At 45.4% G+C, this 19467-nt stretch overlaps 1 protein-coding gene across 2 annotated transcripts in view; it reads right to left on the minus strand.

Moving 5' to 3' along the window:
* SARNP (SAP domain containing ribonucleoprotein) overlaps positions 1-19467 on the minus strand; it is a 164134-nt gene that overhangs the window by 142739 nt on the left and 1928 nt on the right. For both annotated transcript variants that reach the window (XM_077297587.1, XM_077297586.1), the window contains exon 2: positions 4560-4659. In XM_077297587.1, coding sequence (XP_077153702.1) covers positions 4560-4659 — 100 coding nt within the window. The remainder of the gene's footprint in view (positions 1-4559; positions 4660-19467) is intronic.

Here is a 19467-nt window from a genome sequence, read left to right on the forward strand (position 1 = left end):
CTCCGCAACTGACAGGCTCTGGTGGGCGAGTGGGTGGGGGACGGAGGCAGGCCCGGACTTCTGAGCACGCTTGTGTGCTAGGATCTTGGTCCTGCTGAGAGATCTATGATGATACGGGGTGGCAGTACACGCCGTACTCATAGTCCGTATTGTGGGATTACAGGTGTGACTGTTCACCCTGTATCCCTCCGGAAAACCTGTAAGAAAACGACGCACATTGAGGTAGATAAGGGTCTAATGAAAGACCCGTGTCCACCTCCTACTGACACTAAGCTAAACCTGAAGTGCATAATGCCAGTCGGTGGGGTGTACACTGCAGAGGAGGAGCTAACTTTTTTTGTGCATAGTGTCAGCCTCCTAGTGGCAGCAGCATACACCCATGGTTCCTGTGTCCCCCAATGAGAGGCGATAGAGAAATAACGGTTTATACTATGATAAAAAGAATTCACATCATTCTGCACATACCGTATATACTCGAGTATAAGCCGAGATTTTCAGCCCAAAAAAATGGGCTGAAAGTGCCCCTCTCGGCTTATACTAGAGTCATGGTCGGCGGGTGAGGGGGAGCGACGACGGTCACATACTCACCTGCTCCTGGCGTTCCTGACGCGGTCCCTACATGTCCCATGGTCTCCGGCAGCTTCTTCCCGTTCAGCGGTCACGTGGTACCGCTCATTAAAGTAATGAATATGGATTCCACTCTCATAGGGATGGAGCCGCATATTCATTACTGTAATGAGCGGTACCAGTGACCGCTGAACAGAGGAAGAAGCTTCCGGCGCCGGGAGCAGGTGAGTATTTCATATTTACCTTCCCTCGTTCCACCGCCGCCTTCTCTTCCGCGTCCTCTGCAGTGACCGTTCAGGTCAGAGGGCGCGATGACGTATTAGTTTGCGTGCCGCCCTCTGCCTGAACAGTCACTGCGGAGAGACGGGACGCTGAGGAGCAGCGGGCAGCGACGAGAGGTGAGTATGTCAATTTTTTTTTTTATTGCAGCAGCATTACATGTGGTACATTGTTATATGGAGCATATTATGGGGCCATAATGAACTGCATGGAGCATTACCGTATTTTTCGGACTATAAGACGCACCGGACCATAAGACGCACTCCAAATTTGGGGTGAAAATTGCAGAAAAAAAAGGTTTTTATAAGATGGGGGTCCGTCTTATTGTCCGAATTTACAGTATCTTACCTGAGGGCTGGCGGTGGCAGAGCAGGGTCACAGGAGGCATGGTGTCGGCAGAGGTGCGGTGGGTGATATGGCGTGCACCTGAGCAGGCTCCCTTCCTGTTTAGGTGGGCGACGCCACGGTCTGGTGTCCATGGGGGGGTTGCAGCAGTGCTGTGGCGGCGGAAGAGGTGCAGGGATGATGAGGCGCAATGAGCGGTATGGCGTGAGCAGGGTCCCTTCCAAAGGTGAGGTGACGCAGCGGTCCGGCATCCAAGGTAAGCAGCAGAGCCGGATGAATCATGGCTTTAATCGGTGGCAGCGGCCATCTTCCTGAGGCTGCGCGTGCGCAGATGAAGTGCTCTGCTTACCAGGGCCTCAGAAAAATGGCTGCGGGAGGCCGCGCGTGCGCAGATGGAGATCGCGGCGGCCATTTTCCTGAAGCCGAGTTCGCAGATTTAAATCTCGGCTTCAGGAAAATGGCCGCCGCGATCTCCATCTGCGCACGCGCGGCCATTTTCCTGAAGCCCGGGAAGCAGAGCACTCCATCTGCGCACGCGCGGTCTCAGGAAGATGGCCGCCGCCACCGATAAAGCCATGATTCACCCGGCCGCTGCGTCACCTCACCTGTGGAAGGGACCCCGCTCACGCCATACCGCTCACTGTGCCTCATCATCCCCGCAACTCTGCCACCACCGCACCTCTGCCGCCACACCACTGCCGGTAAGCCTGCATCCCAACTATAAGAAGCACCCCCCATTTTTCCCTTTTTTTGGGGTGAAAAAGTGCATCTTGTAGTCTGAAAAATATGGTATATGTGGCACATTGTTATATGGAGCATCTATGGGGCCAAAATGAACTGTATGGAGCATTATATGGGGCACATTTTGATATTGAGCATCTTATGGGGCCATAATCAGCATTTGTGCAGCATTATATGGGCCAAATATCCGTATGGAGCATCTTATGGGGCTATAATCAGCATTTGTGCAGCATTATATGGGGCATATTTTCTGGAGCATCTTATGGGGCCCATCATAAATTTTATGGAGCATTATATGGGGCGTATTTTGTATGGAGCATCTTCAAAAACACTTAACCTACTGATGTCTCAATTAATTTTACTTTTATTGGTATCTATTTTTAATTTTAACATTTACCGGTAGCTGCTGCATTTTCCACCCAAGGCTTATACTCGAGTCAATACGTTTTCCCAGTTTTTTGTTGCAAAATTAGGGGGGTCGGCTTATACTCGGGTCGGCTAATACTCTAGTATATACGGTAATTTGATATGAAAAGGAAATCTCTGACTTTAGGTAGATAAGGCTTAACTCTCTCCTGGGCAATTTTCCTTCTTCGTGTTCATTTTGTTGAAAAAGGATGATATTGACTTTTATGATTGCTACTTCCAAAAGCGGCAGTACAGTTCTAGTCCTCTTACTCTCTGAAAAAGTAATTTGTATGTTTAATTTCCCAGAGGAGCACACATGGCGTATATAAATCTCCTCATTCTGACATGCCAGGCCTGGCCTGGCCTGTCACTCTCCACAAGGAGAAACGTTAATCCCTAGGTCTTTGTACAAGGGTATGTTTCTACAGTCAGTATCGGCAGCGCTTTGGAAGCAGCACATTCCCGCCCCGTCCAAAACGCTGCCGGCTTTTGTACGCACAGTGATTCCACTTTTGTTCATTGAACCATGCAGAATTACCGCATCCTATACATTGGACTGTGATATTTATCTTGCGGAGACTGAGCGTCTCCGGAAAAAAAATAGACATGTTGCGGTCTAGAAAGACGCGCCGCATGTGCATATACGCAGGGAAGCCAGAGACGTCCCTGCACGCATAGTGGAGATGGGATTTCATAAAATCCCCTCCACTATGTTGTAACATCTGGCTGCTGCGGACTGGACGCTGTGGCTGTACGCAGTGTCCAATCCGCAGCGTTAACAGACCGTGGAAACATACCCTCAAACTTGGAACAGAAACAACTGACATGTTTTCTTCCAAGGTAAGACATTGATGGATTATCCCATACATAAGCCATGAATGTAGAATATATAGGGTCTGGGAGTCTAATCTCTATTATGTATCAGCAAAATAAAGGTGCTGTGGGGTTTACTTATAGCAGTACACAACACAACAGCAGTCATAAATCTATAGTTGTATATTCGGTGAGTATTGCACAGGTGATAATTTCATTACCTGCTCAAGCATTAATTCCATCACCTGGGCAATACTAAGGAAATTCTGAAAACATGACCTGTTGGTGGGTCTTGAGGATTGGAGTTGAGAAACACTGTTCTAAGACAAGTTTCTATAAGACAGAAGCCATTTCAAATCTGTAGTGGAATACCTCCTTAAAATGTGTGTGACTTCATAAGTAAAACTAATTAGGAATTAATTTCTAATGACATTTCCTTTATTTATTATTCCCAGAAATTCCTTTTAATTATTATGTAACCTTATCTTCTAAAAACCACATTGACAGAAAGGTCTATTCCAGAGCTAATACATTTCCATGTTGCAATGAAATAAAACCCATTGTAAAGGAATATACAGACATTTAAAAGCCATTTAGTGTTATTGTTGCTGCAAAATAAAAAAAACATTACTTTGCAAATAGTCGCACCTACTTTCCGTATCGATCTCTTAAGCAGATCTACGTGTCTCCATGGTTACAGACTACATAGAACACATGCACTATACTAAGCAACATTTTCAAGTCAAGGCTATTTGTTAAGTTGCATTATGTTTCATTTCAAATATACAATAAGAAAAGTAATAAAATAATGGTTTAAAAAAGATGTACAATTACATTGGATGGTGTCGAAATTGCATCTAGTTTCCCGAAAAAAAAAATTAAAGGGTTATTCACCTTTACCTTTTCATAAATGGGTATTATTCGATACTGCTTGCAAAAACAATGGTGCTGCAAACGAGGATGAATGTTATTTTATAAGAGGGGGGGGCCTGGTGACTGACAGGGGATTGTCCGAGAAGTGGCCAACCCCTTTATCATACTTCGTATGTTTACAGCTCACTGCCTAGGAGGCTGACCACAATGTCTAGCTTGAAAGCACTGTACTGAGGGTGGTAACAACACGCTCCAGTGATCCTAGATAGCTTCAAAACGGTGCTTACAAGCCCAATATAGAATATCTTGGAAGCACTGTGTATGATCTGCTGTCTTGCAACAATTGTCAGCCTCCAAGCCATTGAGCTGTAAACAGAAAAGTTACTATCTCAAGAACGGCAGAAATTTTAAATGAGTAAAATTTAAAATAAAAATTTAAAGTAAAAACCACTATCCAACAAGATTTATTTATAAAGATTGGAATAACCCTTTAATAAAGTCAGTGAAGAGTTAAAATGTGAGCTTTAGCCAACCGTGTTCGTCTATATATGCTTGAAGTCTGTTCACCAGGTCACTCTTGTTACCCTTCACCTCCAAACCACGGGCGAGGCATTCCTGCTTTAGCTCTGCTAGCTGCAAAAAGAATTGTGAGAAAAGAACAAAGTATTATTGTACTCAGATTAGTAAACTAGAATGGCTTGACTAAACTCATAGGGATCTTAATAGTTTCATTAAGTGGTTGTGGCACAAATAAAAGCTCATATTAAACAATAGATCTTGGAATAATAATAAGTTCCGCAATTGAATGTGTTTAAATAACCTTTGCTGAGATAATCTTATAAATGTTCCCCTGCTGTGTACTGTGTAATGGCTGTGTGACTGTACAGGAACATGGCCTGATCATACCACAGCTCCTGGGCAGGGGGAAGAAAAAAAAAAATACAGACATTACAGTTGATTCTTTTTGTGAGGTAAACCATTTCCCTGTTTTTAAACAATATTTTACCTCAAAGAAAAAAAATAAATTAGCAGTGATCCCGTGCTGTCCTGTCTGTATACTCTTGCCCAGGGGCTGTGGTATGATCACACCATGTTCCTGTACGGTCAGACACAGTCATTACACAGCAGGGACACATTTATAAGATTCTCAGCACAGGAACTTTTATTTTTAAACACATTCAATTGTGGAGTTTATTTTTATTCCAAAATGTATTAATTAAAATGTACTTTTGTTCATGGCACAACCCCTTTAAGGAGTAATTAAACCTTTATGTTTTTCATATTACATAAATATAAATACATGCAAATCAGGGGGATCTGGTTCTCAAGACGCTCGTTATTCACTCATGACCCTCCTTTTTACTCACCAGAGAGATACACAGCTCAGCAGATAGGAGGGCATAGCTCTCACCTGCCAAGAGCACCCATAGCGGGGACCAGACTAAATGAAAAGTATAAGGTTCATAGCTTATGCTTTTCTTTTGAATTCGCACTCCAGTCTGTGCTCCTCTCTGCTGAACTGTGCACCTTTTGGGGAAAAAGAAGGGGGTGGTTTGAGCACTTGATGGAGGTCTCAGAACCCGGACAGCCACTGATTTGCTTGCATTTATAAGGGCTCTGTAATATTAAAAACACTACAGAGGTTTAATTGTAATTGTTTTACTAGTACACTATATACAGTTGTAACTGAATGGGCTCAAATTCCGACCAACTATTGTGAGAAGCCTGTGGAAGGATACCCTAAAGGTGGACCCAAGTCATTAATTTACGGGCAATGGTACCACTTACTAATGAAATGTATGTAAACTTGTGACTTTGCAGTAAGTAATAAAAATGCCTTAAAACATTCTCTCTCTCTCATTATTCTGGCATTTGGCAAATATCAATAATTACGGTAATCCAAATTGTCCTAAATGGGAAAGGTTTATTCTGACCTCATGTCAGATATTGAGAAAAACATGCTTATGTGTCTTTTTGTATAGTGTATGTACACTTCCAATTTCATTTTTTTAAACAACGCAGGAGAATAAAGCCTTTTAGAGGGGTTATTCAATACTCTGATAACTCCAACCCAATCAGCGCTGGTTTCTCTCTCCCAGCCTTTGGACAAATCAGACATCAAGAGGAAGTCCGAACTGCTGCCGGCCGCTCACTTCCTCTTGATGTCTAAAGGTGTAGAGAGTGAAACAAGCGCTGATTGGGATCAGTGCTCACATGACAACAATCTCTTGTGAGCGCCATGAGAGCGAAAGCTCACATTGCTGCAAAGGCGCCGGACGTGAGTGTAACTGGTTATTTTACTGGTGGAAATATGCTGATTGAGACAGGGTTGCCTGAATACTAAGGAATTTCACCAGCAGGACTGGCACCTGACACAGATTTTAACCCTCAACATCAGATGATACGGCGTGATGCGCTCATAATCCCCCCTCTCATCAGGTTGCCCGAGTAGTAGACAATCCCTTTAACCCCTTCACCCCCAAAGGTGGTTTGCACGTTAATGACCGGGCCAATTTTTACAATTCTGACCACTGTCCCTTTATGAGGCTATAACTCTGGAACGCTTTGACGGATCTTGGCGATTCTGACATTGTTTTCTCGTGACATATTGTACTTCATGTTAGTGGTAAAATTTATGCGATATAACTTGCGTTTATTTGTGAAAAAAATGGAAATTTGGCGAAAATTTTGAAAATTTCGCAATTTTCCAACTTTGAATTTTTATGCCCTTAAATCACAGACATATGTCACGCAAAATACTTAATAAGTAACATTTCCCACATGTCTACTTTACATCAGTACAATTTTGGAACCAAAATTTTTTTTTGTGACGGAGTTATAAGGGTTAAAAGTTGACCAGCAATTTCTCATTTTTACAACACCATTTTTTTTTAGGGACCACATCTCATTTGAAGTCATTTTGAGGGGTCTATATGATAGAAAATACTCAAGTGTGACACCATTCTAAAAACTGCACCCCTCAAGGTGCTCAAAACCACATTCAAGAAGTTTATTAACCCTTCAGGTGTTTCACAGGAATTTTTGGAATGTTTAAATAAAAATGAACATTTAACTTTTTTTCACACACAATTTATTTCAGCTCCAATTTGTTTTATTTTACCAAGGGTAACAGGAGAAAATGGACCCCCAAAGTTGTTGTACAATTTGTCCTGAGTACGCTGATACCCCATATGTGAGGGTAAACCACTGTTTGGGCGTATGGCAGAGCTCGGAAGGAAAGGAGCGCCATTTGACTTTTCAATGCAAAATTGACTGGAATTGAGATGGGACGCCATGTTGCGTTTGGAGAGCCCCTGATGTGCCTAAACATTGAAACTCCCTACAAGTGACACCATTTTGGAAAGTAGACCCCCTAAGGAACTTATCTAGATGTGTGGTGAGCACTTTGACCCACCAAGTGCTTCACAGAAGTTTATAATGCAGAGCCGTAAAAATAAAAAATCATATTTTTTCACAAAAATGATCTTTTTGCCCCCAATTTTTTATTTTCCCAAGGGTAAGAGAAGAAATTGGACCCCAAAAAATGTTGTGCAATTTGTCCTGAGTACGATGATACCCCATATGTGGGTGTAAACCATTGTTTGGGCGCATGGCAGAGCTTGGAAGGGAAGGAGCGCCATTTGACTTTTCAAAGCAAAATTGACTGGAATTGAGATGGGACGCCATGTTGCGTTTGGAGAGCCCCTGATGTGCCTAAACATTGAAACTCCCTACAAGTGACACCATTTTGGAAAGTAGACCCCCTAAGGAACTTATCTAGATGTGTGGTGAGCACTTTGACCCACCAAGTGCTTCACAGAAGTTTATAATGCAGAGCCGTAAAAATAAAAAATCATATTTTTTCACAAAAATGATCTTTTTGCCCCCAATTTTTTATTTTCCCAAGGGTAAGAGAAGAAATTGGACCCCAAAAAATGTTGTGCAATTTGTCCTGAGTACGATGATACCCCATATGTGGGTGTAAACCATTGTTTGGGCGCATGGCAGAGCTTGGAAGGGAAGGAGCGCCATTTGACTTTTCAATGCAAAATTGACTGGAATTGAGATGGGACGCCATGTTGCGTTTGGAGAGCCCCTGATGTGCCTAAACCCCCTAAGGAACTTATCTAGATGTGTTTTGAGAGCTTTGAACCCCCAAGTGTTTCACTACAGATTATAACGCAGAGCCGTGAAAATAATTTTTATTTTTTTTCTCAAAAATGATTTTTTAGCCCCCAGTTTTGTATTTTCACAAGGGTAACAGGATAAATTAGACCCCAAAAGTTGTTGTCCAATTTGTCCTGAGTACGCTGATACCCCATATGTGGGGTGGAACCACTGTTTGGGTGCATGACAGAGCTCGGAAGGGAAGGAGCGCCATTTGGAATGCAGCCTTAAATGGATTGGTCTGCAGGCGTCACGTTGCATTTGCAGAGCCCCTGATGTACCCAAACAGTACAAACCCCCCACAAGTGACCCCATATTGGAATCTAGACCTCCCAAGGAACTTATCTAGATGTGTTGTGAGAACTTTGAACCCCCAAGTGTTTCACTACAGTTTATAACGCAGAGCCGTGAAAATAAAACATCTTTTTTTTCCCACAAAAATGATTTTTAGCCCCCCAAATTTTTATTTTCCTAAGGATAACAAGAGAACTTGGACCCCAGAAGTTGTTGTTCAATTTGTCCCGAGTACGCTGATAACACATATGTTGGGGTAAACCCCTTTTTGGGCGCACGGGAGAGCTCGGAAGGGAAGGAGCACTGTTTTACTTTTTCAACGCAGAATTGGCTGGAATTGAGATTGGACGCCATGTCGCGCTTGGAGAGCCCCTGATGTGCCTGGACAGTGGAAACTCCCCAATTCTACCTGAAACCCTAACCCAAACACACCCCTAACCCTAATCCCAACGGTAACCCTAACCACACCCCTAGCCCTGACACCCATAATTCTAATCCCAACCCTAATCCAAACGTATATGTAATCCAAACCCTAACCCTAACTTTAGCCCCAACCCTAACTTTAGCCCCAACCCTAACTTTACCTCCAACCCTAGCCCTAACCCTAAACGTGACTGAAATACGTGGCACTGAAATACGTGGCACTGAAACACGTGGCACTGAAACACGTGGCACTGAAACACGTGGCACTGAAACACGTGGCACTGAAACACGTGGCACTGAAACACGTGGCACTGAAACACGTGGCACTGAAACACGTGGCACTGAAACACGTGGCACTGAAACACGTGGCACTGTGATACGTGGCACTGTGACACGTGGCACTGTGACACTGAAATACGTGGCACTGAAATACGTGGCACTGAAATACGTGGCACTGAAATACGTGGCACTGAAATACGTGGCACTGAAATACGTGGCACTGAAATACGTGGCACTGAAATACGTGGCACTGAAATACGTGGCACTGAAATACGTGGCACTGAAATACGTGGCACTGAAATATGTGATACGTGGCACTTAAATACATGGCACTGAAACACGTGGCACTGAAATACGTGATACGTGGCACTGAAATACGTGGCACTGAAATACGTGGCACTGTGACACGTGGCACTGAAATACGTGGCACTGAAATACGTGGCACTGAAATACGTGGCACTGAAATACGTGGCACTGAAATACGTGGCACTGAAATACGTGGCACTGAAATACGTGGCACTGAAATACGTGGCACTGAAATACGTGGCACTAAAATATGTGGCACTGAAATACGTGATACGTGGCACTGAAATATGTGATACGTGGCACTGAAATACGTGATACGTGGCACTGAAATACGTGGCACTGAAACACGTGGCACTGAAACACGTGGCACTGAAACACGTGGCACTGAAATACGTGGCACTGAAATACGTGGCACTGAAATACGTGGCACTATGACTGTCAGAAAATGTTCATTAAACGGTTAGGGGTGAGGTTAGAGGTAGAGTTAGGGTTAGGGTTTGGATCCCTTTATCACCTTGATGGTGGTGGGTGGCTTTTCAGTGTGTTTTGTTTTTTTTCGATAAAAATGCATGCGTTTTTAACGCAAACAAACGCATGTGCTTAAAAACGCAAGAAAATACTGCAGGTTGTATTTCTGAAAATGAACGCATGCAGAAAAAAACCGCATGCGTTTGAAAACGCGACCAAACGCGTACAAAAAACGCTGCAGACAAAAACGCAAGTGTGAAACCAGCGACGCTTTTTATAGCAAAAAAATTTTTGCGTCTCCACATTTTGAGACCTATAATTTTTCCACATTTTGCTCCACAGAGTCATGTGAGGTCTTGTTTTTTGCGGGACGAGTTGACGTTTTTATTGGTAACATTTTCGGACACGTGACCGTTTTTGATCGCTTTTTATTCCGATTTTTGTGAGGCAGAATGACCAAAAACCAGCTATTCATGAATTTCTTTTGGGAGAGGCGTTTATACCGTTCCGCGTTTGGTAAAATTGATAAAGCATTTTTATTCGTCGGGTCAGTATGATTACAGCGATATCTCATTTATATCATTTTTTTATGTTTTGGCGCTTTTATACGATAAAAACTAAAATATAGAAAAAATAATTATTTTGGTATCGCTTTATTCTCAGGACTATAACTTTTTTATTTTTTTGCTGATGATGCTGTGTGGCGGCTTGTTTTTTGCGGGACAAGATGACGTTTTCAGCGGTACCATGGTTATTTATATCAGTCTTTTTGATCGCGTGTTATTCCACTTTTTGTTCGGCGGTATGGTAATAAAGTGTTGTTTTTTGCCTCTTTTTTTTTTTTTTTCTTACGGTGTTTACTGAAGGGGTTAACTAGTGGGGCAGTTTTATAGGTTGGGTCGTTACGGACGCGGCGATACTAAATATGTGTACTTTTATTGTTTTGTTTTTTTTATTTAGATAAAGAAATGTATTTATGGGAATAATATATATATTTTTTTTATTATTTATTTAGGAATTTTTTTTTTTTTTTACACATGTGGAAAAAAATTTTTTTAACTTTTTTACTTTGTCCCAGGGGGGGACATCACAGATCATTGATCTGGCAGTGTGCACAGCACTCTGCCAGATCGACGATCTGCTGTGCAGGGCTGCAGGCTTACCAAGTGTCTGCTCTGAGCAGACACTCAGTAAGCCACCTCCTTCCCTGCAGGACCCGGATGCCGCGGCCATCTTGGATCCGGGACCTGCAGCCAGGAAGGAGGTAGGAGACCCTCGCAGCAACGCGATCACATCGCGTTGCTCCGGGGGTCTCAGGGAAGCCCGCAGGGAGCCCCCTCCCTGCGCGATGCTTCCCTATACCGCCGGTACACTGCGATCATGTTTGATCGCGGTGTGCCGGGGGTTAATGTGCCGGGGGCGGTCCATGACCGCTCCTGGCACATAGTGCCGGATGTCAGCTGCGATATGCAGCTGACACCCGGCCGCGATCGGCCGCGCTCCCCCCGTGAGCGCCGCTGATCGGTGATGACGTACTATCCCGTCGGCGGTCATACGGGCCCACCCCACCTCGACGGGATAGTACGTCTGATGTCAGGAAGGGGTTAAAGGATTTCTCCATGAGCCAAACATCAACATTGTAGGTGACCAGTGACTGATCACTTGGGGTCTAGCTTCTGGCGCACATACCAGTTTACAATGTGAAGGAACTGCTCCAATTCCCATGCTCTAGAATTTGACATTCACTCACTCAACTATAGCGAACCTGTCAGCACGACTTGTAAATACATGGCTGTAATGACGCTGTAATACTGACTACATTGATACTTTTGGTGAACGAATCCGCATATTTAATCACCATTTGAAGTTTTCTGCTATTTAAATTTCGGTGCACAGGGGCCGGACTGTACACAGGGGTCTCTTCCTCCCTGTATGTGATTCCTGAGCCCCTCTGCTGCCTCTGATCTGAGAATGACCCGTCTCCTCTGTATGAAATGTCAGCAGTGATCCGCATTCACATACCAGAGGTAGCAGAGGGTCGGGGAATTGCAGACAGGGAGGAGTAGACCCCATGTAGAGTCCGGCTCCAGTGCACCGAAATCTAATTAGCAGAAAACTTCAAATGGTAATTAAAGAAGAACAAAGCGGATTTCTTCCCCAAATATATTAATTCGGTCAGTATTCCAGCATCATTACAGTCGTGTCTTTATTTTACAAAATTGTATTGACAGGTTCTCTTTAAGTGGTTCTTAATGAATATGCTGCCAGCACTACAAGTGCTTGAACTTCCTCCCCAGCCTGTATTGCTCCTGCCATTGCCTCTCTGATAGGACTGTCTGCAGTGTGACGGACATAAGACCAACATCCCCAGTTCCTGCACGGTCACTGCAGCTAGAGATGGATTTCACCTGACAGCGGGCAGCAGGTCAGGCAGAAGGGCGCCCCTAATGGCCGGCATGGGACAGCATCATGTTTAAGAGAAGTGATATGCAAATCATCTATTCATCACATCCATCCAATGAGATAGATTCGTCAGCGCAGGGACTGTTTAACTCTGGGATAAATCAGATGGTTTTTTTCTAGTTTCCGCCTCTTTCCCTTTCCATACTGTGCTTTCCCATGGAGGCGCCGCCTGCACACACCAGTCACTGAGCTTTTCAGGTCTTCTGTGTGTGTGACTAAGGGGAGACTTGTGGTTTGGGACATTTCATTGGTATGACACAGTCAGGGCCGGCATTAGGGGCAGGCAGACTAGGCAGCTGCCTAGGGCCCCCTCTGCCCAAGGGGCCCCCCAGCCAGGGGCGGATATACCGCCCGCCAATGCCACTGCTCTGGGGCTGAGAGGTGGAGGGTGGCCCCTGCAGGCAGGCCCGGTATCATGTAGCATCAGGCCCCTGTCATTCCCTCCTGTAATCCTGCCAACACCCTCAGCTGGGGAGAAAGCGTCGCGCGAAGTGCAGGACTTCAAAAGGGGGAGGCGTGTCATGCAGGGAGAGACGTTGGCCAATGAACGCTTTCCTCACCAGACTTGAGGAGAGCGCTCACTGGCTGCTGTCTCTGTTCTCCTGCATGGCGAGTCCCTGGTGACTGGTGAGTACTCACCCCTACAGTCAGGGGCCCCACAGCACAGCAGTCAGGAACAGCAGGACTTACAGTGTGTCTTCTGCTCCCTCCACTGTTCTGTCCCCAGCAGGCTGCAGCATCTCCGTCCTCACTGTGAAGAGATGGGGGAGGAGCTCACTGCACGGGACAGCACAGCAGCACCAGGGGGCTGATATCAGTCTGCTCTGTGCCCCATCCCCGACAGTGAGTTCTGCAACCCTCTCCAGCTGAACTGACCTCCTCCAAGGCTCCTCTGATCACCAGTACAAGATTAGTATGTGTGTATGTATATGCTTGTACAGTATATGTATGTATGTGTGCATCTGTGTATGTACAGTATGCGTGTATCTATATGTATGATTCTGTGTGTATCTGTGTATGCATGTACAGTATATGTGTATGTGTATGTCTGTGTATAATATGTGTGTATCTGTATGTGCGATATATTTGTATGTATATACGGTATGTATGGTTATGTGCATGTATGTACAGTATATGTGTATGTGTGTACGGTATGTGTATACTTTGTGTATATAACTGTATTTGTATGTACGGTACGAGTATGTGTACCTGTATGCATGTACGGTATATGTATGTGTATCTATGTGTATGTACGGTATATGCGTGTATGTATGACAGTATGTATCTGTGTCTGTACAGTATATGTATGTACGGTGTGTGTGTACGGTATGTGTGTGTACGGTATGTGTGTTTGCTTGGTATATGCGTGTGTGTATGTATAGTACATGTATGTATGACAGTATATATGTGTATCTGAGTGTTTGCATATACAGTATATGTATGTGTATGTGTGTGTATGTATGTACGGTATATTTATGGGTGTGTATGTATGTACAGGGTGTGTATGTATGTACGGTATATGTATGTATGTACACTGCAGTATGTGTGTTTGCATATAAGGTATATGTATGTGCATCTATGTGTAACATATATATTTATTACAAACAATATATATATATATATATATATATATATATATATATATATATATATATATATATATATATATATATATATATATATATATATATATATTTTTTTTAGAGGTGTGGGGCCCAAATAGAACTTTTGCTATAGGGGCCCCTACACCCCTGCTTGCAAGGCAGTGATAATGAGGGCAATCTGACTTGTTTCTCAGAGCACGAGGCTCCAGGGTGCCATTGCCAGATTGCCATCATCATAAGCAGTGTATCAGGCAGGAAGGGGGGCCCACACACATTTCTTGAACAGGGGCAACAAGCTATTAGTGTCCGCCCCTGCCCCCAGCCAGTGGCGTGTCGCTAATAGCAGCACACCATGCAGCTGCTATGGGGCCCGTGAGTCAAAAGGGCTCGCCCGGTGCCAGTGAAGAAGGAGCAGTGGGTGACAGGAGGCAGGAGTCGGCTGCTGCGGCTAAAGCCTGTGCCCGCTGCTAAAGAGAAATTCATAGTCACTACTCCCCACACCCATAGTCGCTCCCACCACTATGCACTGAAGCCGGTGCCGAGAGATGGGAGGGACTATAGGAGTGGAGAGCAGTGAATATTCATTTCACTTTAATAACGGTCACAGTAGCCGCAGCTGCCGGCTTCCTGCTGCTAGGTGATCACATGTGCCAGCTACTAAAGGGAATGAATATTCACTGCTCTCCACACCCATGAATACGATCTATATCAGTGAGCGAGTGAGTACATGGTGGCCATAATGCTGTAGGACTGCATTATATTCTATGGGGGGTTGCGTTATACTATATGTCAGTATTATATTCTATATGGGGACTGCATTATACTCTGGAGGACTATGGGAGTTTATTATACTCTATGGAGGACTATGGGGAGTGCGTTAGGGTACTGTCTCACAGTGGCACTTTTGTCGCTACGACGGTACGATCCGTGACGTTCCAGCTATATCCATACGATATCGCTGTGTCTGACACGCAGCAGCGATCAGGGACCCTGCTGAGAATCGTACGTCGTAGCAGATCGTTTGGAACTTTCTTTCGTCGCTGGATCTCCCGCTGTCATCGTTGGATCGGTGTGTGTGACACCGATCCAACGATGCGTTCGCTTGTAACCAGGGTAAACATCGGGTTACTAAGCGCAGGGCCGCGCTTAGTAACCCGATGTTTACCCTGGTTACCATCGTAAAAGTAAAAAAAAAAAAAAAACAGTACATACTCACATTCCGGTGTCCGTCAGGTCCCTCGCAGTCTGCTTCCCGCTCTGACTGACTGCCGGCCGGAAAGTAAGAGCAGAGCACAGCGGTGACGTCACCGCTGTGATCTGCTTTCACTTTACGGCGGCACTCAGTCAGAGCGGGAAGCAGACGGCAAGGGACCTGACGGACACCGGAATGTGAGTATGTACGGTTTGGTTTTTTTTACTTTTACGATGGTAACCAGGGTAAACATCGGGTTACTAAGCGCGGCCCTGCGCTTAGTAACCCGATGTTTACCCTGGTTACCCGGGGCCTTCGGCATCGTTGGTCGCTGGAGAGCGGTCTGTGTGACAGCTCTCCAGCGACCACACAACGACTTTCCAACGATCACGGCCAGGTCGTATCGCTGGTCGTGATCGTTGGAAAGTTGCAGAGTGTGACAGTACCCTTATACTATATGGAGGATTAGAGGGAATATATTATACTATATGGAGGACTATGGGGAGTCTTATACTATGGAGGACTATGGGGAGTCTATTATACTATATGGAGGACTATGGGGAGTTTATTATACTATATAGAGGACTATGGGGAGTCTATTATACTATATAGAGGACTAGGGGGAGTACATTATACTATATAGAGGACTAGGGGGAGTGTAAAATGCAAGATATTCATCAAGTGATTGGATTGGTTATGCCTGGACAAAAATCATTGTTCTCATCAGCACATCGCCCAGTGAAAACTGTAGATATGCTGCTGCTAAGATGATGCTGAATGTGGACAGATTCATCTAGTGATTATTCTGAGCCCATCATTATTCCTCAGCCGATGTAAAGAGGCCGGGAAACAAGCGGCGAATTACTTCAATATTGTTAACTCCTTCCCGACCTGTGACACAGCGTATGCGTCATGAAAATCTGTGCCAATCCGACCTGTGACGCATATGCTGTGTCACAGAATGATCGCGTCCCTGCAGATCGGGTGAAAGGGTTAACTCCTATTTCACCCGATCTGCAGGGAGAGGGGGAGTTGTACTTCAGCCCAGGGGGGGGTGGCTTTGCCCCCACGTGGCTACGATCGCTCTGATTGGCTGTTGAAAGTGCAACAGCCAATCAGAGCAATTTGCAATATTTCACCTATGAAAATGGTGAAATATTGCAATCCAGCCATGGCCGATGCTGCAATAGCATCTGCCATGGCTGGAAATCATGTTCTGCCCCCCCCGATCTCCTCCCCAGTCCTCCGTTCTGTCCGGTACCCCCCTCCGTCCCCCTGTCCGCTCCCCCGTGCTCCTGTCCGCTCCCCCCGTGCTCCGATCCACCCCCCGTGCTCCGATCCACCCCCCCCACCACCCCCTCATACTTACCAAGCCTCCCGAAGTCGGTCCGTCTTCTCCCTGGGCGCCGCCATCTTCCAAAATGGCGGGCGCATGCTCAGTGCGCCCGCCGAATCTGCCGGCCGGCAGATGCGTTCCATGTACATTTTGATCACTGTGGTAAACTTATCACAGTGATCAAAATAAAAAAATAGTAAATGACCCCCCCCTTTATCACCCCCATAGGTAGGGACAATAATAAAATAAAGAAAATATTTTTTTTTTCCACTAGGGTTAGAACTAGGGTTAGAGTTAGAACTAGGGTTAGGGTTAGGGGTAGGGTTAGGGTTAGAACTAGGGTTAGCGTTAGAATTAGGCTATGTGCACACTGTGCGGATTTGGCTGCGGATCCGCAGCGGATTGGCCACTGCGGATTCATAGCAGTGTTCCATCAGGTTTACAGTACCATGTAAACCTATGGAAAACCAAATCCGCTGTGCCCATGGTGCGGAAAATACCGCGCGGAAATGCTGCGCTGTATTTTCCGCAGTATGTCAATTCTTTGTGCGGATTTCGCAGCGTTTTACAGCTGTTCCTCAATAGGAATCCGCAGGTGAAATCCGCATAAAAAACACTGGAAATCCGCGGTAAATCCGCAGGTAAAACGCAGTGCCTTTTACCTGCGGATTTTTCAAAAATGGTGCGGAAAAATCTCACACGAATCCGCAACGTGGGCACATAGCCTAAGGGTATGGCTCCACGGTCCGGAGGGGCTGCGGTATCGCCGCAGCGGCGAAGCCCCGCCCCCTTTCTGGGACGCGATGGTGCCGGATGTGTACAGTACACATCCGGGATCATCGCACCCCTCGCCATAGGGCCCTGTGATATGCCTTGCGGGGACGCTGCGTCCCCGCAAGGTGTACGGACATGCTGCGATCTGAAAAGACGCGCAGCATGTCCGGAGTCGCAGGGCCGCCGCGTGCGGGTTTCCACGCATAGTGGAGACGGGTTTTCATAAAATCCCCTCCACTATGCTGGAACATCTGGACGCTGCTTGTTTGACGCTGCAGCGTCAAACAAGCAGCGTTTACTTACCGTGGAAACATACCCTTAGGGTTGGAATTAGAGTTAGGGTTGGAATTAGGGCTAGGGTTGGAAATAGGATTAAGAATAGGCTTGTGGTTAGGGTTATGGTGAGGGTTAGGGGTATGTTGGGGTTAAAGTTGTGGTTGGCGTTGGGATTAGGGTTAGGGTTGGGATTAGGGTTGTGGTTAGGGTTGTGGTTAGGGGTGTGATGGGGTTGGGTTGTGATTAGGGTTATGGCTAGAGTTGGGATTAGGGTTAGGGGTGTGTTGGGGTTAGGGTTGGGATTAGGGTTAGGGGTGTGTTGGGGTTAGTGTTGGAGTTAGAATTGAGGGGTTTCCACTGTTTATGCACATCAGGGGTCTCCAAACGCAACGTGGCGCCACCATTGATTCCAGCCAATCTTGCGTTCAAAAAGTCAAATGGTGCTCCCTCCCTTCCGAGCCCCGACGTGTGCCCAAACAGTGGTTTACCCCCACATATGGGGTACCAGCATACTCAGGACAAACTGGGCAACAATTATCGGGGTCCAATTTCTCCTGTTACCCTTGCGAAAATAAAACATTGCTTGCTAAAACATAATTTTAGAGGAATGAAATGATTTTTTATTTTCACGGCTCTGCGTTATAAACTTCTGTGAAGCACTTGGGGGTTCAAAGTGCTCACTATACATCTAGATAAGTTCCTTGGGGGGTCTAGTTTCCAAAATGGGGTCACTTGTGGGGGTTTCTACTGTTTAGGCACATCAGGAGCTCTGGAAATGGAATGTGACGCACGCAGACCACTCCATCAAAGCCTGCATTTCAAAACGTCACTACCTCCCTTCCGAGCCCCGACTTGTGCCCAAACAGTGTTTTACCCCCACATATGGGGTATCAGTGTACTCAGGACAAACTGGGCAACAACTATTGGGGTCCAATTTCTCCTGTTACCCTTGTGAAAATAAAAAATTGCTTGCTAAAACATCATTTTTAAGGAAAGAAAAATGATTTTTTATTTTCACGGCTCTGCGTTGTAAACTTCTGTGAAGCACTTGGGGGTTCAAAGTGCTCACCACATATCTAGATAAGTTTCTTGGGGGTCTAGTTTCCAAAATGGGGTCACTTGTGGGGGGTTTCTACTGTTTAGGCACATCAGGGGCTCTGCAAATGGAATGTGACGCACGCAGACCATTCCATCAAAGCCTGCATTTCAAAACGTCACTACCTCCCTTCCGAGCCCCGACTTGTGCCCAAACAGTGGTTTACCCCCACATATGGGGTATCAGCGTACTCAGGAGAAACTGGACAACAACTTTTGGGGTCCAATTTCTCCTGCTACCCTTGGGAAAATATAAAATTCTGGGCTAAAAAATCATTTTTGAGAAAAGAAAAATTATTTTTTATTTTCATGGCTCTGCGTTATAAACTTCTGTGAAGCACTTGGGGGTTCAAGGTGCTCATCACACATCTAGATTAGTTCCTTGGGAGGTCTAGTTTCCAAAATGGGGTCACTTGTGGGGGAGCTCCAATGTTTAGGCACACAGGGGCTCTCCAAACGCGACATGGTGTCCGCTAATGATTGGAGCTAATCTTCCATTCAAAAGGCCAAATGGCGTGCCTTCCCTTCCGAGCCCTGCCGTGCGCCCAAACAGTGGTTTACCCCCACATATGGGGTATCATCGTACTCAGGACAAACTGGACAACAACATTTGGGGTCCAATTTCTCCTGTTACCCTTGGGAAAATATAAAATTCTGGGCTAAAAATCATTTTTGAGGAAAGAAAAATTATTTTTTATTTTCACGGCTCTGCGGTATAAACTTCTGTGAAGCACTTGGGGGTTCAAAGTGCTCACCACACATCT

The sequence above is a fragment of the Ranitomeya variabilis genome, chromosome 3 (assembly GCF_051348905.1).
Source record: "Ranitomeya variabilis isolate aRanVar5 chromosome 3, aRanVar5.hap1, whole genome shotgun sequence".
NCBI lineage: Eukaryota > Metazoa > Chordata > Amphibia > Anura > Dendrobatidae > Ranitomeya > Ranitomeya variabilis.